Source organism: Lissotriton vulgaris, chromosome 6 (assembly GCF_964263255.1).
Source record: "Lissotriton vulgaris chromosome 6, aLisVul1.2, whole genome shotgun sequence".
In the NCBI taxonomy this organism is placed as follows: domain Eukaryota; kingdom Metazoa; phylum Chordata; class Amphibia; order Caudata; family Salamandridae; genus Lissotriton; species Lissotriton vulgaris.
In genome coordinates, this window is record NC_141694.1 from 442,713,640 (window position 1) to 442,738,246 (window position 24,607).

At 44.0% G+C, this 24,607-nt stretch overlaps 1 protein-coding gene and 1 long non-coding RNA gene across 2 annotated transcripts in view; one reads left to right on the top strand and one right to left on the bottom strand.

Annotated features, from left to right (window-relative positions):
* The window catches only part of KHDRBS2 (KH RNA binding domain containing, signal transduction associated 2), a 1,060,381-nt gene that overhangs the window by 748,832 nt on the left and 286,942 nt on the right, over nucleotides 1–24,607 (bottom strand). The window contains exon 3 of the mRNA XM_086925219.1: nucleotides 1,257–1,373. Coding sequence (XP_086781345.1) covers nucleotides 1,257–1,373 — 117 coding nt within the window. The remainder of the gene's footprint in view (nucleotides 1–1,256; nucleotides 1,374–24,607) is intronic.
* The window catches only part of LOC147707444 (uncharacterized), a 269,810-nt gene that overhangs the window by 194,230 nt on the left and 50,973 nt on the right, over nucleotides 1–24,607 (top strand). The gene's annotated exons all lie outside the window — the stretch shown is intronic.

A 24,607-nucleotide genomic window follows, 5' to 3' on the forward strand; every position in this document is an offset into this window, starting at 1 on the left:
TAACTGAATAAATCTAAGGATAAAAGAAAAATGTGAGAGCCTTTTTGTTAAATTGTGTTTGGCATATTTGTGAATTCGCTTTGTTTTCCCCTGGTTTGCGATTCAATCCTTTCTGATTGATATGGGAAAAACCATCAGGGTAACACTGTACTGTTTTCTGGGGTTTGGTCGCAGTAAATTAAAGAAATAAATGAATGTCAAATAAAATACACGTTTCATTTAAAAAAACGCGTTAATAAAGAAGTGGGAAAGGTTTCCTAATTGTCTGGTTAGGGAGAAATGCTGTGATTTTAAAACTCTGTCTGGCAATGAATGGTATGGGGGCAACCCCCTTTGACCTGCAGGCGGAAGGAGCCCAGTAACCTTTTTACCCATGGCTCATTTGTGCCTCCATACTTACTTGGCCAACATCCAGAGAGCTTTTCAAGGCTCTTATAGCAGTACTAGGTGGATGCATTTGCAAGGGAAGTCTTACATTAAGATTTCATGCTGAGCAAAGCTGGGACTGATGCCCTGTATTGACAGGACTACTTAGCAGAAAATGCATATAATCAAATAAGACTGGAAATGTGGTGTTGGAGATGTTGATAAAATCATGGAGGCCCATAGGAACGATTGGGATTTACCGATTCTGTATTTACAGAATCGGTAAATACAGATTCGGTAAATACCGAATCGGTAATAGGGGGACCATGTTCAAGGGTGGCAGGGTGTCACATTCACACCCTGTCGCACCCCTGAATTGTGCATGGGTGCACATGTGGCACACATACATGCCCTACGGCCCTGTATGTCTGCCACATGGCACAATAAAAAAAGCACAAAATAGCTTTTTACTAAGGTTTCGATATTTACCACCAACCTCTATTTGGTGGTAAATACCGAATCCTTAGCTGTGCAATGCACTCATTTGAGTGCTCCCTACATTTGAGATTTGGTAATTTCCCGATTCGGAATTTTAAAGAATCAGTAATTTACTGATTCCTTAAATTACCGATTCGGTAAAATCTGAAATGTAGCCACCTACATCCCAAATGCCCAATACCGGTCGGTAACGGCCGAAATTCGGTAATTTCGGCCGTTACCGCCCGGAATTAGGCTTCTTACATCTAGCCCTAAATCACTATGTAATAGTATCACTGTTTACACATTCTTTTAACAGCCAGTAAAACAAAACCTACTTCAGGCGTGATTATTGTTAATACAAGTGAGTTGCACATTACCATGTCATCAAAATTATAATTCATCTGCCGTACCTTGGCTTTATCTCTCATTGAGCCTTTTCCCAAGATGGACATTTTTGAACCGGTTTCTTCCTGTAGCCTTTTCAACGAGTTCCCTCTCGGACCAAGCAATTTTCCCACAAAATTGAACTGAAAACAAAATAAAGGCGTGTTAAAAATACGCGTGAAGTCACCTAACTGTGTTTTACTCTATTTGCAAAAAATGCCATAGAAAACCTGTTGCAAGGTTGAATTCACAGAATTGTTTGCATTATCCTTTCATGGAATACTGTTGAGAACAAAGAAGCTGACACACTTTTGTTCAGCTTCAGCAGTTAAATTGTAAGCGGCAAACAGTGAACTTTTATTCTTCATCTATATGACAAATGTAACATTTTGAAAATCCAGATGAAATACCATGTCTCACACTTCTCAACAATGGGTTCACTTGGTCAGCACATTTTCTACAGGAGAAAAAAAATCTGAAATGCTTTTCAAATACCTGTTTTTATTTCCAAAATCTATAAATGTCACCTTTAACCATTGCTCGATATTTAAGCCCAGACCAGCTGCCAGTTGATGCACAACACAGCCGAGCATACATGACAGGCCGGAATGGGGAGAAAAACGTCTTCACAGTCTGAGACAGAAATAAGTCATTACAGCATGGTTTGAGGGGAGCGGGCAAAATGTCAGCTTAATGTAGTGCAGAGCAGACTTTTTATCTGCTGAAAATATAGAGCCAAACTTTGAAAGCATAATTTTGAATTTTATTTAGACATAGAGTTAGTTGTGTGATTTATAGAGGGAATTGAAAGGTTATATTGCAGTTTTTGTCGAATAGTATTCATTATTTCATGCAAACATTCTGCAGTTATGCACCGTTTAAGGTTATAGGACGGAATTTAAAACGTGCGAGTTAACATTGTGCTTCAGCCAATTAAAGATTTCCTCCTAAATGTCATCCGTCCCTTCAGTCATTAGGCTGGATTTCAAGCACAGTTTGGTTTATGGGCTATGAATAAACAGTGGTTAAGATTAAAAAGCTCAATAAAGGAAGTCGTTTATGTTCATATTGAATGCATATTTATGAGAATCCCTGTGTAACAGTTTAATAAAATAGCAAAAGAATGAGTCTTCCCTTCCAGCACAGTAAGTGACCACAAGTGTGAGTGAAAACTGTAATATTCCTTGCTACTTGGAACAGGTAATCAAAGTTTTTCCTCGTCCCTCTTTTACCCACTTTCCCGCATGTCATGGAGGACATGTTTCCTTTTTAATATTACAGACCGGGCATCTCAACGTGGCAGCCATAGAGAACAGCAGACATCATAAAACAGCATTTTCTACCAGTAGCGGCCGGTGTCACAGGAAAGTAGCGGGGAAGGGGGAGGGTGCAGGGGACGACGGCAAACAACAAAAAAAAGGGAAGAAACCAAAAAAGAACTTACCTGCGGCCTGCCGTATCGCCGCCTTCTGCTCCTCTCATGACTCCACTGCAGGCAAAAGCTCCCAGACTCCCCTGCAGCCAATCCTGAAGCTGCTCTTATGCATGAGAGCAGTTTCAGGATTGGCCTCAGCACTGATTATTTGTGCTCGCAGGGAGACTGTGCATGTTGTCTCCAACCCAGCAAAGCAGCTGGGATGGAGAGAGCTTCAGTGCTCATGGCAGTTTGGACGGCCTGAGACAGCAGGCCAAACCGTGATGCACATTGATAACAGTGCACACCACTCCCTGTGGTGCCTGTTATCTCCCTGGCCCTGCCTCAAAGACTCAATATAAAATGATCATGAACCTGGGTTTATTATCGTTTTATTTGTATTTATTTTTTGCGCTGGTGGGAGAGGGGAACAACTCTCCTCCGGCATTTCGGAGGAGCCCCCCCTGTTTTCTACAGGAGAGGCTGGAATAGCAGAGAGGAGTTTCAGGATTTTGAGCCTTTGTCCTCAATTATAGCCAAAAATTAGATTGGATTAGGGAAATCTCCTACTTGGGGCGTAGCTTGGTCAAGAAGATTGGGAGGTGTGAGCTTCAGATTTCCCAACAATTACCTTGGAACACCTTGTTGAAACACATATGAGAAGCAGGTCATAAGGGTGGCTTAAAGGGCAGTGGAAAGAGAGAGGAGGGCAGATTGATAGGGGCATTTACAACACAACATTTCTCAAACTAATCAGCATTATTGAAGCCTTCAAAACTGAGATGAGAGAGTGCGCATGTGTGTGTTTTTGTCAGTGTAGGCATAATTTGATATGTACTTGATTATGCATAAATGAAAGAACTTTCACCCAAATTATTTACTACAGGATAACATTTTTAAAAAGTTGTAACTCCTCAAACACTCCCCCTGACGCTACACCCCTGTCTTCTACATGCTACCAAGTTTTAGAACAATTTTCAGGCATAAAAGTACTTATATGATTGAAACAAGCTAGGGTTGCAAGGCATTTACTCGTGGCAAACTTTCTGGTGACTACTGTACAGTATTACCACACTGTCACATATTACTAAGTATGAATAAATCCTATACAAGGCATGGGGAGTGTGCATGGGTAAGGCATATTTTGCTTTGACGTTTTTTGGATGGCCACACACATTTATTTGTGGACATTTAATAAACAAGTCTGTCTCTTTTCCACCCTGGATGTCAAGGGCTGAAGTTAATCCCTCCCAAGAGTGAGGTTGTCTTTGTATAATGAGAAATGGTACAAATTATGTGATTCTTTCTGTTATTATCCTAAACTGACACATTAACCACTGGTAAATTTGTATTGTATAATTCGTCATCATCTACCTCACAAACTTTTGCCAAACCTTTAACCTTCTCTTGATTCAACAGAAGCAATTTTTCATTTAACAAACTTACAAGTGTTTCATCTGTTAATCATTGTTACTCTGCCTCAAAGCTGCCCGGGTTGCTCTGGGGTTTCGGGTATTGTGAACATGTGCAACTCTTTTCCCTAGAAGCCTAAATCTTGGTATCACAAATTCTTAGGAGGAAAATGTGCTTGGGAAAGCTTATTCACCTCAGGTAGCCATTTACTACCTTTTGGATTCCTCGATGTTGCCTTCCCTGTTCCATGGATTTCCAGGAAGAATCAGAACTGAAGAAGATCACCATTCCTGTTCGCAGTGGAATCAGATGGCTGCTTCCCAATCCACGATGGCTCCTTTAGTTCCTGTGATGTCACGTTTTGCTTTTTAGAATACTTCATGCCACATAGTTCTCCATCATCATTCCCAATCTAAGACCATGGACATAGTAGATTTCAAAGGCTAACTCTAAATCCAAAACTAACACACAGTGATAGGGGGTCCAAGGGAATGTTTAAAGACCAAGCATGGATATATTCCCCACAAATAACTATAAATGCAACAGGATATCCACGGGTCTTGTGAGCCTAAACAAGTCCTCAGCATAAGCAAGGACCTTAAAACTGTAATCTACAAAAATCATTAACAAGGAAAATCCTTAAAAAAGGCAAATTCCCCTCACTCACCGAAGTGACATCCTTCATCACCTGGGATCTCCTCCTGGTCGCAAACCTAGTGCAATCAAGGGCTACAACCCCCTCACTGAGAGGGGAAGGTCGGGGATGTATCTAAACAGATCTAGAATTGCTTTGATCTCCTAAAATTCAACAGATTTGAGGAATTGTGATAAATGTAAGCGATGGGCGCAGTGCAAAAGTATATGGAGTGAGAATAAAATTGGGTAGCAAGAGAAAAAAGGTTCATTCGTTATCTCCTTATATCCAAATTAAAAACTGTGCAAATGCAGTTTTAACATAATAACTGTAGGAGTCCAAAAACAGGGTCTTCATGCTTCAGCCATATTCATTATATATAATCCAGGCCTTCCTCTGGACCTCAATCTAATATTGCTACTGTGTGGTGACAAAAATGAAAGTGACAACATAAATAACTCAAGGTTGGAACAAATACAACCTTATAACCTGGCTTCTAGGTCCTCTGTGAATTGAATTGTGCTGATGGCACCTGCAAGAAAAAAAAGAGTGATGTTAAGAAAACAGAAAAAAGTCTAGTGGTGATGCTGAACGTCGATATAAAATGTGGTCCGCAAATGACCAGCATTGTAAGTATCTAAATAGTATACAGTTTGCTGACATACTCAATTGTGCTTACCCTTAATTCACGAGGAAACAACCTCACCTCACCTGGCACTTGCTCAGGAAATGAGGCCTGCTCTATAAAAAGGATGAAAAGGCAAGGAATGGTGAAAAGAACAAAAGTATACAGATTGTTAAATGTGGAGGAAATTTGAGCAGCAAAGGTTGGATGCAAAGCTCTATGTTCTTTTCACCATTCCTTGCCTTTTCCTCCTTTATATAGAGCACGTAAGCACAATTTAGTATATGTCAGCAAGCTGTATACTATTTAGATAGTTACAATTTAAGTCATTTTGGACAACATTTTATACAAACGTTCAGCATCAGCACAAGACTTTTTTCTGTTTTCTTAACATCACTCCTTTTTTTCTTGCAGGTGCCATCCGCACTATGCAATTCACAGAGGACCTAGAAACCAGGTTATAAGGTTGTATTTGTTCCAACCTTGAGTGAATAATGTTGTCACTTTAATTTTTGTCACCACGCAGTAGCAATATTAGTTTGAGGTCCTGAGGAAGGCCTGGATTATAAATAATCCATATGGCTAAAACATGTAGACCCTGTTTTTGGACTCCTGAAGTTATTATGTTAAAATTGCATTTGCATTATTTTTAATTTGGATATCAGGAGATAACGAATAAACCTTATTTCCCTTGCTACGCAATTTTATTCTCACTCTATATACTTTTGCACTATGCCCATCCCTCACATTCATCACAAATCCTCACATCTGTTGGGTTTTAGGAGATCCTAGCAATTCTAGATCTGTTTGAAAACATTCCTGAGTTCCCTCCTCTCAGTGAGGGGGTTGTAGCCCTTGATTACACTAGGTTTGTAACCAGGAAGAGATCCCAGATGATGAAGCATGTCACTTCGGTGAGTGATGGGAATTGGTCCTTTTTTAAGGATTTTCCTTGGTAAAATGTTTTGTGGATTCCAATTTTAAGGTCTTTGCTTATGCTGAGGGCTTGTTTAGGCTCACTAGACCCGTGGATATCCTGTTGCATTTATAACTCTAAATCCAAGACAGCTATTGCACCTCTTCTGATGGAATTTGCTATCTCTTCAGTATAAAGGTTGCTGCCGGGAAAGGTGCTCCACAGTGAAACCAATATTGCATTCTTTTCCACATTTGAGTTAGAATTTTGTCCCATTGTTTTTCCACAGGATTGTCTTTGGATTCATGAATCTTTGCTAGCCTCTTTGACAATCCTCCTAATTCAATATATTTTAACACAATCTTGGATAGTTGTGTGTTAATAATCATCTTCAAACTTCTTCATCTACGTTTGATGTTTTTCCCCCTTCTGGATTTTTTTATCATGCAAGCTTTCAAGTTAGCACCTTCTTTGTACGCACTGTTTCGTTTGCTTAGGTGTTACCATGGCAACAGAAAGATGTCATGTCAGCGTCAGACAGCAAATAAGTCAAGAAAGAAGCTCCAGTTTGCAGCACTACCAAATTTGCCTTCCAGTTCCAAGTTCCATTTCAATGATGGATCCCAATCAGGGTGATACTTTAGACACAACTCAAGATTTGACTCAAACTATTCAACAAGTGCAAGCGATAATACAGTTAGAGAATGGAAATTTCACCTTACGTCAACTGTTATCTGCTAGGGTAATTGATTTTCATGTAGCCACATCTGGTACCCAACACTTTTCAGGTGACACATTTTCGGATTATTTAACTGTGCCTTTTGCATTTTGTCTATCACAGTTTCCCAGTAAATTATTTAATACATTGCTTTTTGGGAGTGCAGACCTGGGTTACAATTCTTGCCACTTCTTCTGCTCCTTCTCTGTCACACTAGTCCATCTTTGTGAAGGTATTTAAAAAGATGTCTGAACCATCTAATTTCGAATTTGTGAGCCAAGAGAAATGTTGATGTTGTTTGTTATATCACCCATTTCTGTCAACTAACTTCATAAAGCATGTGGGTAGAAACATCTCAATGACCTTTTTTCCGAAGAGGATTGAAGGAAGAAGTGATAGTTGAGCTGATGCACCCTCAAGGACCTGTTACCTCAACAGGCTTGATCAATATGGCTCTTGTAATTGAAAACCTCTTGAATGAGAGAAGAGTTGTCAAGAAGACCTGACTAATAATGCCTGGAAGGCCACAGCAAGCCTTACCTCCTTGGTAGGCTGAGATCAAACCTTATGATGCCTCTAATGAAAAACAGAGGAAACCAAAAGCCTGTTATCTCAGCTTGAGAAAGAGTGTCATTGAAGATATTGTCTCTGTGCTTTGTGGCGAGCCAAGAAGCTTAGCTCAGGCTTGAACAATGAGACTAAAGGGGTTTGGGAAACGCTAAAGCCTGTCCATGTATAAAGGGAAAAGAGGTGGGTATACAATCCCCCCTTTGTAGCACTTTCAATGAACACTTCTTAATCACTCCTTTTTCTACCGAAAATGCGCATCTACAATGATGAAGGGATAGAGCTCCATACCCCAGCTTTGTTGGATTCATGGTTATGTGGAGTGTGTATTGATTCAAACAGGGTTCAAAGGAACTACAATCAAAAGATGCCCAAGAAAGGCTGCAAGCATGCACAGAGTGTATTGTGCACCTTGGTATTCTGGTCTAATCAATGAGATCACAGCTCCCCTCTTAGTGACCTTTGGTGATAATGAAGAAACTATGTCCTTCAAAATCATTGCTACACCTAACTATATTGTAATTTTTGGAATACTCTGTCCGAGAGGGAATATTACCAATGTTAATTGACAAAAGTTTGTTTGTTAGGCCTTGTAAGCAAAACCGTTCCGGCACACCTCAACCACCACGCTGGTATTCAGGAGAATGCAGGTAGGCCCACTTGGATCTGGGCAGAGCAATCAAAAATGGGTCAAGCCAGAGCATTCGGCTGGCCAGGGTGACGTATAAAAATGCCATCTCAAAAGCTAAACACGATTGGGACGAGCAAAGGTGGAATGTTCTAAAGGAGGCAGGATCCCATAAAGATTCATGTAGGTTCTGGAATGTCTACAAGTGGGGTTTGGAAGGCAATCCAGACAAACCGCAGAATTGGGTCCCCCAGGAAAAATGGGTATCTTATTTCAAGCCACAATGCGCAAAGGGTGATTTCACAAACCTATCCATAGAGATACCATTCACACCTTTCGAGGAAGATGCATTTACCCGCGGATTTATTTTTGCAGGATAGAGATTCTTGGGGCCCTTACATACTCCTCCTGTCAAACATAGTTGTGAGGGGAGCTCCTATACCCCATTCATGGAATGGGGCTGAAATCATACCTGTATTTAAAAAAGGAGACAAATCCCAGCCCGGAAACTATCGCCCGATCAGCCTGATCGACACCTCACAAAAAATCTTTGGCAGGGTGATCCTTAATAATGTACTGGTGTGGGAACGGGACCATAACATCTTGTCCCATCTGCAGGCAGGTTTCAGAACCTCCATTAGCACAGTCGACCAGGTATTGCATTTTACTATGCTGTACTGGAAGACTGTGGTAATAAGACGTGGCAGCTTATATGCTGCGTTCAAAGATTTAAGAGCGGCATTCGATCTGGTCCCTCGCTCTATCCTGTGGAATGTCCTCAAAGATATGGGTCTGCCCGGGCCCCTCCTCTTGTTAGTCGAAAAACTTCATGAGCAGAATTATGCATAGATCAGGTGGGGAAGCCCTGGTAATGTCACTACCCAGTTTCCAGTTGAAACCGGAGTGCGCCAGAGCTGTGTTCTGGCACCAACTTTATTTTCTTTATATATTAATGATGTGGCCAGAATATTAATCGACTCCAATGTTGACGCACCTATCCTTGCAGGAGCCAAAGTCCCCATTTTAATGTTTGCCGACGACTGTCTTATAGTAGCGAAAACCCCTAGCGGATTGCAGAAGGCTTTGCTGCTTTTTGAAGAATTCTGCTCTGCTCGTGGTTTAGAAGTTAATGTACTTAAATCAAAGTTTATGTCTTTTAATGCTTCAAAAACTTTTAAGGGTACTGTTACCATGAATAAGCATCCCCTGGAGAGGGTCCAGGCTTTTAGTTATCTTGGGGTCTGTATCCAGCACGATCTATGCTGGAACCAGCAGATCGAGCTGGCTACTCTGAAACACCGGCAGCTTACAGGAGCCCTGAGTCTGGAACACTCCAGGTCCCTTACCAAGCCGATAGCCCCGCACAAATGGTTTACAATGGTAAAGTGGTTAGTTCCACCCTTTATGGAGTAGAAATTTGGGGATCTGAGAACCTCAGGGGGATGTCAGTTTCAGAAAATTAATTTTTAAGGAATTTAATAAAATTACTCCAGAGCACTCCCCTGATCCCCTTTTTCTTGATTTGGGATTGTCCCCAATAGCTCTTATTGCATCCCTCCGCCCAGTTTTATACTGAAGGCAGATCTGGACTACGCCCACATTGGAAACATACACTAGGGGATTGCTGGACATAATTAGAAATGACACTTCACATAAAATCAAGTGGCTAGCGCACATCCGTGGTGTTCTGAGTGAGCTGGGCTTAAGGGAACTGTGGGCGGACCCGGCAAATGCCAGGTTTCTCCCAAAGAAAACTCTCAAGGACCTGTATTGGAAGTCTGTGGCTTCTAAAACCTTTAAGAAAACTGCTCTGTGCTCTTTGACTGGCATGTTTATGGACATCAAAGAGGGGCCAACTTGGAAGCTTTCTGGGATGTCATCGCTAAACCCCTAGATCCCAAACTTTACTTGCAACTGAGAATTGGGAGTCTACCTGTAAGGGCATTCACTAATAGCTGGTCTAGGGGGGGCCAAAGCCACTTGTCCAGCCTGCCCGGCACTTTCGGAATCCATTAGCCACTTATTGTTCGAATGCCCTGTGTATGAGGCTCCTCGCTGGATCTGGCTACACCCAATGTGTAGGCTATTGGGCACTAACAGTGGATTGGCTGCAGTCAGAATAATTTGTACCTGTACAAATATGACTGTGTATGTAGCTGTGGCAAAATTCCTGGGGTGGGCATGGATTATTAGAAGTAGACTGTTATCAGATTAATTTTTATACTATGGGTGATAACATTTCCCTGTCTAAATAATGTGTAATAGTACCCTTGATCATATACTAGTAGTGTTTTTTTTAAAAAAATTCATGACTATGCAATTTTAAGAGTATTTATTCATTTTATAAATATATTTCATATGTACTGTACGCTTTTATGACAATCGTCGAATAAAGCTTGCTTGATTTCAATTGACAATCTCAGATCATATTCCTCTCCTATCAGTTTTGTCACTCTGATTGTTTCTCTTTTGAGAGCTACTGGTCACCAAAGAACTTAAGCATTAGAGATGCAACCAAGTGCATGCTAATGTTGCTATTATTGCAGGTTAAAATTATGACTTCCTGGATGTTTTTGAGAAGCATAAAGTCTTGGCCCCACCTTCTCGGGGGGAGTTTGACTGTGCAATCGTAATAGAACCTGGTTCCATCTTATCTTTTCGCTTCATCTATTCCCTGTAAGAGTCATGAAAAGAAACCTGAGGTGCATTTTACAAGAGAATGAATACAATGGATTGATAACAAAATCTTCATACCCTGCTAGAGTATTGTTGTTCTTCGTACCAAAGTGGTTCCAGGACACAATCTGTATGTATGTTTGCCTGCCTACCTGCCTGTCTGTCTGTCTGTCTGTCTATCTATCTATCTATCTAGGAATACAGGCTATATGTGGACTATTGAGGACTTAATAAATACCATCAGATATCACTATCCTTTTCCACTCATTCAAGACATTCTTGAGACTGTAAAAGGTGCCACCATAATCATGAAATACGATCTTCTCTAGTCCTATCATTTTCTATGAATCAAACTCTGTACTGAATGACATATAGTCATAAAAACTGAGTTTGGGCACAATACACATTGTGTTATGCCCTTTAGACTATGTAATGCTCATGAAATCTCAGAAATCATGTATTTGCCAAATCAGTTAACCAATTTGTGGTCGTATATTTGGATGGCATTCTGATTTATTCAAGAACACCTGTAGAACATAAAGAACATTACATCAGTGTACTCCACAGATTATGTTGGAAGCAGTTATTTTGCAAATTGGAGAAGTGCGAATTTCGGAAATAGGATAATAAGGCCCAGATTCTGAAACGTGTCCCTCAACTCAGTACAGCACCCAAAGAGGCTGCACTGTGTGACAGGGAGAGAGCCATATTCACATAGATATGGCTCTCCTCCCCTCTCTCTAGCGTTGGTGAAGATTTCAACATCCGTACACCAGGTACGCGAGGAGCTGGAATGCTCAATGGGGCTGCAGAACGACTCTGGAGACGCCACGCCAGACCTGCCACTCACCCCCTCTGAAGACATGCGGACACTGGCCCTGTCCTCCTGCCATTTCATGGCATAGATTACACCCCCTATGCTTTGTGAATTCTGGGGACTGACTGAACTTAACACCAAGGTCTCAACCCCCCTGCCTGACCTCAAGTTGGCAGCCTCAGTTGGTCTCTCCACGATGCTCTCACGCTCCCAGACAATAGAACTGATCGGCGTTCCGAGCCTAACCACAGCCCTCACCTGACCTTGATCCTGCTCTCCCTCCTGGACATGTACTCTGAACCTTCCCTCGATTGTAGAGACCCAGCTATTTGACCGATGTCCGGTGGAGCTACTTGTTAGCTGAAGAGGAGAAGGGTTGTAGATTCCCCCTCGTCCGTCACCTACCCAGCCGGATTTTGGGCAGACTTTCCTTTGTCTCTCTGTCCTTTCCCCCTTCTACCCTTTCACCCTACCCCCTTCCCCCTATACGCTCCCTTCTTCTTGCCCTCTTCCCCTTTAATGTTTTTCTGTTGGGACCTAGCCATTTGACCGATGCCCGGTGGAGCTACCTGATAGCTGGAGAGGAGATGGGCCGCGGATTCCTCCTCGGCTGTCTCCTACCCAGCCGGACCTTGGACAAACTTTCCCTTAATCTCTCCGCTGTATCTGTACACTACCCCTTTTGCCCTCACCCCCTTTCCATTCCTCACCCCATTTTCCTTTTCTTCTATGCTCCTAAAAGTTTTTTACTGGTATCTTTTGTAACTATTTTCCCCTCGTCTCTATGTCCTACCCCTTTACCCTAACCCTTACCCTTCCTGCTCCATTCACCTTGTCCCCTATGTTCTTTAAATGCTTTTCTTGATACTTATGTAACTTTTAACAGATGTAATTGGCAACATTATCGTCCCTCATTTAAAGCGCTCTGATTCCATTGGGTCTAGCCAGCCCTATATAATAACTCATTAATTAAATTTGTTCTCTTTCTCACTTTGTCTACCCTCCTAGCTCCTATCCACACTCCCCTGAATCTCTCACCTTACTTGCTATTCTGCCTACCCCCTGTCCTTTGTGCCCTTTGACTAAGCACTCCTTCTCCCCTTGTTGGGGAAAGATCCAATATTTATAACTTGGAGTCTCAGCGTACCCACAGAGAGAGTCCACTGAGCCAAGGGAGCCACTCACAGCTGAGGTATGGTATGGCACCCCTTGCCAAAGCACTCTCTCTCCCCTTTTTGAGGAAGGATCCAGTATGTAGGCCTTTGAGTCTCAGAGACCCCTCTGAGAGAGTCCACTGCGTAAAGGGAGACTCCCGCAAAAGAGATAGGGAAGTGATACCACTTCCTCTGGGATCACAGCTTACTGGACTTCGGACGTTGCTATGACTCGTCTACCGGTTTGTGTCCTTATCTCCCTTCCCCTCCTCTTCCCATGCAATGTCTTTCACCCTCCCCTCCTCTTTCCCTCATTCATTACCTGTCTACTTCCCCAGCTCCTGCCCCCTCCCCTGAATCTGTCCCCTTGCTTTTCCCCTTTCCTATTTGCGCTTATTGTTTATCTTGACCTTACAAGTAACTATGTTGCCATGCTCTAATAACTGTATAACCTTTGCAACAATGTAACCTGTAACTATGATCTGATGCTCATGTAAAGCGCTCTGATACCTCCGGGTCTAGCCAGCGCTATATAAAACCTTAAAAAAAATAAAATTAGCGCCATAGTGCTAGGGTGCATGCCTGAGTCTACTATAGGTTTTGTACAGGAAAGGTACCCTTCCAGTACAAACTAGTATGGCGAGTCAACTTTAAAACCTTTTCCTACTTTGTATGTGTGCTGCACTTTGCAGCACGCAAGCAAAGTAGGAAAAGAAAGCAGAAATGAAAGCATTTCTTCTTTTAACGCCTGCTTTCCAGCGGCATTACTTTGTCATGCTAAACCTTGTCTACTAATGTTAGTAGATCGGGTTAGTGTCAAAAAGCATGGGTAGTTGCATGGGAACGCCCATGTACCATCCTTGTAATGCCCCCTTAATGCAAAGTAATACAAGGCCGCGTTTCGCACTGGTTTATGTTACTTCTTCGTACAAACAAACGCTAATACCAATTAGCATTGGTTTGTTAATCCCCAAATAGGTTTAGAGTCAGGTTAGAATTACAATATTAACACTAACACGACCTTTAACCTTTGTGATCCCCTTAGGCCTAAACATCTAGTTTATCATCTATGCTCTCAAGATTTATACATGAATCCTGAGAAGATCTCTCTGGTCCTAGCTTGCCGTTTTCCACTACACTTACAGCAAGTAAGTGATTCGTAGGCTTCAGAAATTATATCCATCAGTTTACTCGAGACGTTGCCAATTTAGCCGGGTAGCTAACACAGACAACTAAGAAAGGACATTTACAGAAAGGTTTTCATTTGGATACCCAAGCAGCCCAAACCTTCTATAAACGCAGGGAACCTTTTTATCAAACATCTGATTTACATAAATGAAAACCTGCTTTGACGTTTATTGAAGAGGCTCACACTTCAAACAGAGCTGTGAGAGCAGAAGTATTGTAGATTCAGGATGATAATGGTCTTGAACATCTCGTCTTCTATTTTTCTAAGATGCTGAATGACAGTGAATTCAACTATTCAGTCTCAGAAAGATAATTGATGGCAATGAGCATACCTGCATGGAACTGGAACTAGAACTGGTACTTGGGAACCATTTAATATCCAGCATAACCATAGAAATCTACAGAGTCGCCATTATCTGGTTGGCAGCTACTACTGCGCATGCACTAAAAGTGCTGCTACTGACTGCATTTCTCTAAACACTCCTCCACTCGTCCGTTTGGACCTCCTTCGGAGCTTTATTACTCACTTTCCCCGGGATTGGCCCGGGGCATGGTGTGTCCACCTTCCTGCACCCCTGTGGTGCTGTAATCTTGTCTCTGCTGCCTGCTTGAGGGCGTGGTCACCACGTCAGGCCAGTGGTTCACGCTGCAGGGTTTTGGCACACTAGCCCACTGTTAGACCTGGCATCATTGGGGTGAGTTTCCCTTCCATTTTGACAGATTGCCTCCTCTGTTTTGATATGTTTTTGGTGAATTTATGCTTTGGGCGTTGTGCCACTGCTAATCAGTGCCACAATGCAAGTGCTCCCTATGTTAAATTTATGTACTAATTGGTTACTCCATGACTGGGTTATTTGATTTACCTGTCAGCCCCTAGTATAGTGCACCATGGGTGCCCAGGAATCAAATGCTGCTGGTGGGCTTGCAGCACTAGTTGTGCCACCCACAGAAGCATCTTGTAAAGTGTGTCTCAGGCCTGCCATTGCAAGGCCTGTGTGCAGTCTAGCACTGCCATGTCGACTTGGCCAAGTGCATCCACTTGCCAGTCTCTAACCCTTCCTTTTTCTTCATATTAGACACCCCTATGGTAGGCCAAAGGGCAGGGTGCATTGTATGTATATGGTAGGACATGTTCTGATGTGTGTAGCATGTTCTAATAGTGAATTACAGCCATTTTTCGTTTTTCACTATTGAAGGCTACCTGTTCTCATAGGTTACAATGGGCAGTCAGATTATTACATACTTATACTCCTAACTGACTCAAGGAACATGGTAGAAATTCAAATTTAGTATGCCTGAACTTAGAATAAAAAAGTACATCTTTTAGTAAAGTTTATTTTAATATTCCTTGTTTGCAAATACCACTTTTTAATAAAGTAGGTATTTGCTTGCCTAACCATTTGAGCCTGCCTCTGCTTGGTTGTGTATTCCTTGTCTGGGTTTGTGAGTGACAGGGCTGGGGGATTCCAGGAGACGGGCTGGGGCAGCCAGTGGTGAATAGAGAGATCTGTATCTAGATAGGAGGGAGGAGTTGCACCTGGGACCTGAATAGGGCTGGGCCTTCCCTCTACAATCCTGGCTCCATCTCCTGTGGCGTGTCTGATGTCTCTGCCCTGCACTGTGAAAGGAGAGGAGGAATCATGTCAACAGAGTGCTCCAGACCTACATATTCCCTCCCCTGTCTTGGCTCCACCTCCTCTGGGGCGGCTGATGTCTCTGCCCTGCACAGTGAAAGGATGAAGAGAGTCATGTAAACAAAGTGCTCAGGAACTGGTTTGGATTAAGCAGAGGCCTCTCTGCCTTCAGGGAACAAACAATTTTGGGGTACAAATATTGGGACCCCGATCCCAAGAAATTAGATCACTTCTGGAACAAGAAACCTTGCTGCCAAGGAGAAGAACCAAGGAAGCTGCAGGAGTTGTACTGCCCCTCTGCCAGTGTGCTATTTGCTGGGTTGGCCTGCAGTGGTTGCTGCATTGCCGAGGGAATGGAGAAGGAACTTTGTAAGGACTTTCATCTACAGAATATTCTCCAAGGGCTTGAACTGTGCTTGCCTCCTGCTGAAGTCTCAGAGACAAAAGACTTCACCTCCAGCTCCCTCCTGAATTTCCTTGCTGGGAATTCTGACTCCAGTCACTTGCGTGCCGCTGGGAGCTGGAAGCGCAACGCATCGAGAAGAAGCGTGTCGCCGCCGCAGCTAAAATTATCGCAACGCCGGAGAAGCGTGCCTGTGTCTCATCTCCCTGGAAGCGTGTGTTCATTGAAGCTGCCTGCTGTCGCATCACAGGAGAAGCGAGACGCCATCGAGAGAGTCGCCACCGCATCACCGGAGAAGCGTGTCGCAGGGCCTGTTGCGGCTCCAAAGTGCAGAGTCATCGCAGTGCTGCCAGGGCGTCATCGCATCATCATCGCATCGCCGCATCAAGGGCGCCATCTTCTCGCATTGCATCAAAGCACCATCTTCCGCACAGCAATGGGCCCGCAGGCCGAGAACCTACGCATCACCTCCGCACCAGTAAGGCTCACGACGAGTACCCTACTCTGCACAAGCATTGAGGAAGGACGCAACCGTTCCCCTGGGTCACGGAACCAACGCATCTCCCCTTTTGTGAGTCTTTTGTTCACTTTGCGTTATGCATCTAGGTACTTTGTTGAGAACTTTGTCGCATTTACCAACAACTTGAACTAAGAGACTTTTATCATCTTTTAAGTAATCTTACTTGTAGTATTGTGGATTTTTGTCGTTTGTGGTCTTGTGTTTAAGTCTATATAAAGAATACTTATTTTTATAAAAACCTGTGTTGTGTCCATCTGTAGTGTTTTCACTGTATTACTGTGTATATTCACAAATGCTTAACACACTGCCCATGAGATAAGCCTGTCTGCTCATGCCAAGCTACCAAGGGAGTGAGCAGGGTTTTTATCCTGGCTTAGAAGTGTTATCCTGACTTAGACGTAAGGGTCCCTATTTGGACAAAGGCGAATACCATTGCCAACTAGAGACCCCCAGATCTAACACCCATCCTGAGTGTTTGCTGGGTCGGGTCCTGAAAGGCTGTTGCTGCACCTCCTGCTTACCCTGCAGAGCCCTATACCGCCCTGTAGACTGCCTCTGTGAGTCCTTGGTAGGCTGCCGCTACCGGCTGCTGGGCCTAAGATCAGCCTAGGTAAGTGGATACTGATACACACGGCTGGGGCCCACTGACTGGGACTGCCGCCATTGACTGCTCTGTCTCTCGGCTTCTGCCTCCCCTCCTGATCTGATCTCTTTTCCTACTTTCACATTTTGGGCTCTTCTGTCATGCTATTCACCTTCCGTATCCCCTGTCTTTTTGTCACTTTCTTACCCTTCTGCTGTCTGCATTTTTTCCTCTTCCCGCCTATCACATTGTGCCTTTCTCCACCATATCCCTGCAGCTGCTAGTCCCCTGCAGCCCTGCCCTCCCCCTGCTCAGCTCTCCCCTTTCCCACCTCCATGCTCCCTACGATCCAGCTCTTCCCCCTCATGCCACACCATGGTCACTGCAGCACAAGTGCACAGCTGGCGCACTGCATGTGCGCCGAAGGCACCCGGAGCGCTCCCAGCACCACAGACCAGTCCTAGCACCATCCCCCACTATGATGCCAGCACCCTCCATGCCCTCAGCACTGGACACCACACCGCCTGCCGCAGGGCATCACATAATGACACCCAGGGCCCCTCCTCCTGCAGACACTGCTGTGGCACTATCACCTGCCACCGCACAATAGCCCCAGCCAACGCACAACTAACACATACTGGACCCAGATCTCTAAGCTGTATCCTGCTCAAAACACTCTCCCTCCACAAACACACGAGGGAGATCTGGGACATATTCGACTCCAGCCACCCCGACATCGCCTTCCTCACGAAAACCTGGATGAACTCCACCTCTACCCAGGACATCGCCACAGCCATCCTGGACACCTACAAGTTCATTCACAAGGACCACATCAACAAACTGGGAGGAGGCATCGCCATCGTACCCAAAAGCACCCTCTACCTCACCACTCACTCAGGCGCCCTTTCAACCAACATGGAGCATCTTGACTTCCATGTCCAGAACAACCCGAACACCACCCTTCGTGGCACCCTCATCTACAGAGCTCCAGGACCCCCTCCACCCTTCAGCAACTCTATCCTCAGCTTCATTGCACCCCACGCTCTTGCCACCTGTGACTACATCCTCCTTGGCAACCTCAACTTTCATCTGGACAACCCTAATGACAAGAACACATTGTCCTTGCTGGAAAACCTTGCTGCTGTCAGACTCAGACAACTCACTCAGCAGGACACATGCTCGGCCTTAGACCGACCACTGCTGTGTCCACTTATCTTTCGCGAAACCCACTGTACAGCACCACACCCACCGCCACCTTCAAAGAAGCTGGAGCAAGGTCACTGAAGAACAGCTCACCACCTCCGTTAGCAAAACCCTACCTCCAACTTCTGCAGACACTAATACCCCAGCTCACAACCTCTACAAATGGATCTCCAACTGCGCTGACACACTGGCTCATATCAAGAAAGTGCCAGGCAAGCCACACTCCAAAAAAGCCAGTTGTTTCTCCCCAGCACCGCATGATTTTAGAGGCTCCTGTAGACATCTCAAAAAGGTATGGAGGAGCAGCAAGACCATGGAAGACCACTCAGTCTTCAAAACCACTTTTACCTCACATCATCATCTCAAACAACAAAGAAAAAGGGCCTAAAAGAAAAAACAGTAAGGAACTTTTCACCAAGGTCAACGATTTTGCCAACCTAGCACAGGGACAACAGACATCCCACCCTCCCAAGACCCCTGAAAGAACCTTAGTGCATTCTTCCACTGCAAGATAAGGAGATCTATGGTAGCTTCAACAACCTTGATACCCAGGACCCTCTCACCCCACTCACAATCAATGCACCCAAAGACACCAGACCCCAGCATACCCTGTATCTGTTGGTCTCCCCTAACTACAGACAACACCCTAAAGATCATGAAGAGCATCTACTCTGGCTCATCCTCAGACCCCTGCCCACACCACATCTTCAACAGAGCCAGCAACTCCATTGCCCCCGAACTCTGCCACACCATCAACTCTGCCACAAGACTGGACACGCACAGAGATCAACCCTTGCTGAAGAACCCCTCTGCCGACCCAAAGAACCTCAAGAACTTCAAACCCATCTCTCTGCTCCCCTTTCCAGCCAAGGTCATCAAGAAGGCAATCAATGCCCAACTTTCTAAGTTCATCGAGGGGAGCCACATCCTGGACCACTTGCAATTAGTCTTCTGAAGCAATAACAGTACGGAGACTGCCCTAATCGGCACCACAGATATATGTCCGTACCCTCCTTAACTGAGGCAAAACTGCAGCCCTCATCCTCTTGGACCTCTCACCTGCTTTCAACTTTCAACTCTGTCTCCCACCGCACCCTATGCACAAGACTTCACAACAACGGCCTCTGTGAAATTGCCCTGGAATGGATCAGTTCCATCCTCACTGGCCAAACACAGAGAGACAAGCTACCACTGTTCCTCTCGGAACCCTCAAAAATCAGCTGTGGAGGCCCTCGGGCTCCTCCCTGAGCCCCACTCTCTTCAACATCTACATGGACCTGCTGGCAGCCATTGTGAGGAAGCACGGACTAAACTTTGTCTCCTACACTCACAACACCCAACAGATCCTCTCCCTCACCAATAAACCCACAGATGCCAAGAGAAACTTCCAAGAAGGGCTGAAGGCGGTTGCCTCCTGGACCAAAGTCCTCATCTTGGGCCCACCCTACCACTTGGGATGATACCTGTTGGCCTGCAAATCTTGGACCTTCACCCACACCTACAGACCATGCAAGAAATCTTGGCATCATCTTGGACTCCTTGCTCACTTTGAACCACCAGATCAACGCCATCACATCATCTGGCTTTAAAATGCTACACCTGCTCCGAAAGAACATCAGGTGGATCCCCAGAGAGTCCAGAAAGACAGTCACCCACGCACTCATCAGCAGCGTGCTCAACTACATTAACTCACTCTACAATCCAATGTATCCGCAAGATCACACCTGGGGGAAGATCTTTCTCCTACCTCACAGCAATCGCAGTCACTGCCCCAATTCAGGAAGACCCTGCTCTTTGACTGAACAACAGTGCCTCATGACAGATCTGCAAAATCCCCCCCCCCCCCCCCCCCAGCACCTTTAGACCCTTACGGGCAAGTAGTTGTGCTTTACAAGCCACTTGATTGATTGATTGTTTGAACCTGCTATGCAAGAACAGTTGGCAAGCTTGATGGAAATATATCTATGATAATAGCTTGGCTCTATGAATTTTAACAGATGATAATTCGCATCGGTACCTACTACCATTTCATAGATATTTGGATATTGTGCCCAATTAGTGGGGATTTTTTTACCTACAATTAAGGGAAACATATATTGAAGTGCGGCTGCTAAGTAATAAAATAGAAAATGTGGTGCGGCCCACCCCCCCCTATCTTTCGGTATAATCAGCTTCTTATATGCTCTTCTAATACCTTTATAGCCCCATAAGAATCTTATTGCGGTTCTTTCAATTTCTTGGAAAAAACTTAAAGGAAATTCCAAGGGAATTGTTCTAAATAAGTAAAAAGCCTCTATTTTATTTTCTGGGCGTAATCGCACCCAACATTACATGATTTTGTGTGACCTATATTATACACCGGCAAAAGTTCTGAAATGGGGGAGTATTACTGGAATCAAATGCAATCGGTGTAATTTAAGAGGGGCCGATACATTACATATGTTTTATTCGTGTGTAAAACTTGATGGATTAATTTGTGATGTTCAGAAATTTATTGAATACATTCTTTGTAAAAATATTGCTATGTCACCTGAACTTATATTATTTGGTGTCTCCAAAGATTCAAAAGACATTGAACAAACCAACTTATTATTTATCATGATGGCTGAATTTCGCGCATGCATATCTCAGGATTGGATTAGTCCAGAATCACCATCTTTCTCCACATGGAGGGGACGTCTCTTAGCTAGATATAAACTTGAATCAGCAATATATGCTACCAAGGGGAAAAAAAGGCAACAACTTGGGTTAAAAATCTGTTCACCAATTCAGAAATGGACTGATGAAATAATGATATAATGAATTTTGTACATCGCGTATTTATGTATTTCCTATTTTTTTATTCTATATTGGTCTGCTTTATCTTCTTTTGTATTTGCTGTATAATATGCATTTTAATCTCTTTTCAAGAAGGAATTATGTTATAATCTGTATAAACTTGCAACTCAAATATCAATAAAAATAAAAAAAAATAAAAAAAGGAAATATATCTATGATCAAAATGAAGTCATTTATACTTACATTCTCGGTTCAAAGAAAAACGTTTACTGATACCCTGTCCCAAAGGTATCCTGAAATTCTAAATAGGTTCCATCAAACCATTGATTACATCTTTGCTGTTTTCAGACATTTTTGCAAACGGTATGACTTGTTCCCTCCCAGTTAGATGCAAAAGCACTTAAAGATCTATTCATATCATTGCCCCAGCATGAAGATCTGTATTTTCAACATAACAGGTTCTGTACACTCCCATCACGTAAATGAGGAAGTATTGTGAATATACCATGACACCGTCGTTACCAATCACAGAGAAGTTAAGACTACTATTGAGTACGTTCAATGAACCTTCTGGTGACCATCTTTACACTAAGATGGCAAGCGATATGTTCTGACTTTCCTAATTTGTGCTCAAGGGAAATAAGTTCATTCTAAACTATTTAGTTATCATCACCCACTATCAGTGTAGCTCCTTAACAACGTCATGCAACAGAAACTCATTGTATAATTAAATTATCATTTTATGAAGTACTAATGTTTACCACAGATTGTTTGTTAAGATGACACATTTTTCACCTTTCAACATGTTATCGTCTGCTTCCACCACGGCAGGGCCTGCCCAGCAACATGAAAGACACCCCATTTTGTAGATCATAAGAATAGCAAAGAAAATGGGTACTCCTTGCAACACCTGCATCACAGCAACTGCCAGATAAGAATCGATGTACAGCACACAAAGAGTATATAGGATTCATGGCACCCTGGGTGGACTTTAGAAAGGAAGGGCAGTGCAGCGCCAGCCTGCACAGACACAGGACAGGCCATATCTGAAGCAAACATGACCATAGGAGGAATGTCGAAGCCAAGCAAGAAGCAACATCCAAAACCTTATTATATGGTTTCACCGGATATCAAGCCATTAAAAGTAAACAAAGAGACTAAGCACCAAGAAAATGACACGGTCAGCCACAGAAAATGGGAAAGCCGATCAATTTCAAGGACTGGAAAATCTGGTTGTTGCAGCAACTACTGAAGAATGCGAGAGATGACAGAAAAGGAAAGGAGGACCAAAATGCTGAAGCCAAGGAAAGCAAGCTGGTCATAATGGATTTGATGTGGAACATAATGTAGAACAACAATGAATAAGTCAACAAACATTAAGCTATGTCAGAACAACAGAGTCAGCTGGGAATTAACTCAATCTACAACAAGGCAAGGCCAAGGCTCAAATCCGTGATCACAAGTAGCTCTCATTCCTTCCATGATTCCAAGTCTCAGACACTCTTATTCACAGTCTGATTCTCTGTCAATTGTAGTCTTAGTCAGTCTCTATAAATCCCTGTTTTTCTCAGCCACTATCATTCCCAGTCAATCTGAGTTTATCTCAGTCACTCCCAATTTCGTTCTCTCCCAGTGTGTGTCAATGTCAGATTTATCCTTGGTCACTCTCTGTCTGTCTGGGTCACTCTGCTTGTCTCAGTCACCCTTGGTCTCCCCCCCTTTGTCAGTCACTTTCAGTCAGTTATGTTCGGTCACCCATTCTCAGGATAAGTCACTGTCTCTGTCTCAGCTGCTCAGTTTCTGTTATGTTTCTGTAACTTTCAGTGAGTCGCTCAAATCCCTCTCTCAATGTCTTACAGCCACTGGATTGAGTCTTAAACACTGTTGATTTCACTTTTAGTCTCTTATTAATTTTAAATCTCACCTCAGCCAGTATGTCACTGTCAGTTGTTCTCAGTCATTGTCAGTCTGTTACAGTCTCAAAAAGTATCAGTCTCAATCATTGTGATACTCACTCACTCTCAGTCATGTTCAGCTGCAGTTAGTCTGTGATTCGGCCTCAGATCTAAATTCATTTAGTCTCTGTTACTCAGTCTCAGTCAGTATCAATCCCAGACTTAAACACTGGGCCTGATTAGGATGTCGGGCGGACCACCACTGACAGGCCGCAGGTGGTGGTCCACCTGACAGCCAGGTTAGAGGTCTGACTGCCAGATTATGATGCAGTTGGTCGGAGCACAGTGGTCGGAGAGACTGGCCAGTGCCTCTGATATGCTCAATTCAGACACTCTGTTCATCACCACCCCCTTTTCTGAATCGTTTTTGGCCACTATAGGTGTGGCAGGGTATACTCAGACATGAATCCCTTTCTCACTGCACCATCAGGATTCAAGCAAGCCGGGCCGAAGACGGCTGAAATGCCAGAAACCGGTCCCCGGTAGCTTGTCTCTTTTCTGGTGAAGAATTGGCTTGGTAGTTTAGTCTGCCCTGTTCCCATGATGCACTGGGCCAGGGACAGACTGATTTGCATATAGCCAGGTTCTGAGCTGGGATGGTGCAGTGAGATAAATAACGGTGATGGATCAAGCCCTGATCTTTGGACTGGGTAAGAGTGGTCCGCTTAATTCAGACACTCTGTTCATCACCACCCCCTTTTCTGAATCATGCTCAAGGAGCCAGTCAGAGTGTTGTTCCAACCCTAATCCCTACAATGGGGGCTGTGCATGTGGCGGCTCTGCTGTACGGATTACAATGTCCCTTTTCCCTCTCTCCACTGTGCCCTCCACTCTCTCTTACCCTGCTCCCTCCCACCCTCATCCATCTCCTGTCCTGCCTCACCTTGCTACCCCTCCTCTTTATCCCCTACTCTCCCTTGTCTCTCTGTTTCCAACCTTCCTCTGCCACCCCTTCCTTTCATTTCCTACCCCTCTCCTTGCCTTGCCCTCCTCTCCTCTCCTCTCCTTCCCTCCCCCTCCTTTCCTTGCCTCCCCAACCCTTCCTCTCAACCTCACTCCTGGGTCCCCCAGTGTTCTTTATCCCCCCTCCTTTACCTCCCTGTGAATCACCTTCTTTGCTGTACACCTCACCATCTTCCCTCTCTCCACCTCCCCATCCACAGTCTTCCCCCTGCCCTCTCTCTGCCTGACCTTTCATCCTACTCTCTCCACCACATCCTGCTCTCCACCACCTCACCCTCCTCCTTTGTTCACTCTTATCCCTTCATCATTCCTCCACCATGCCTTCCTCAACCCCACCCTCCCTTTCTCCAGCCCCTCCCACCATCCACCTCACCATCTGTTACCACTGAGGAATGTTCTTCCACGTACATGAGGTACCAGCAATGGCAGGATCATTTGTACCATTTAAATCACTCATGAGGCTACAGATGTGTAGCAGTATTTTCATCATGATGTATCAGGCTATAGGAGTCTTTAATTTAATTACTATTGATGGAATATATTACTTAAACGTTGGCAAGATGCCAGATTATGTTGGGATCCATGGCA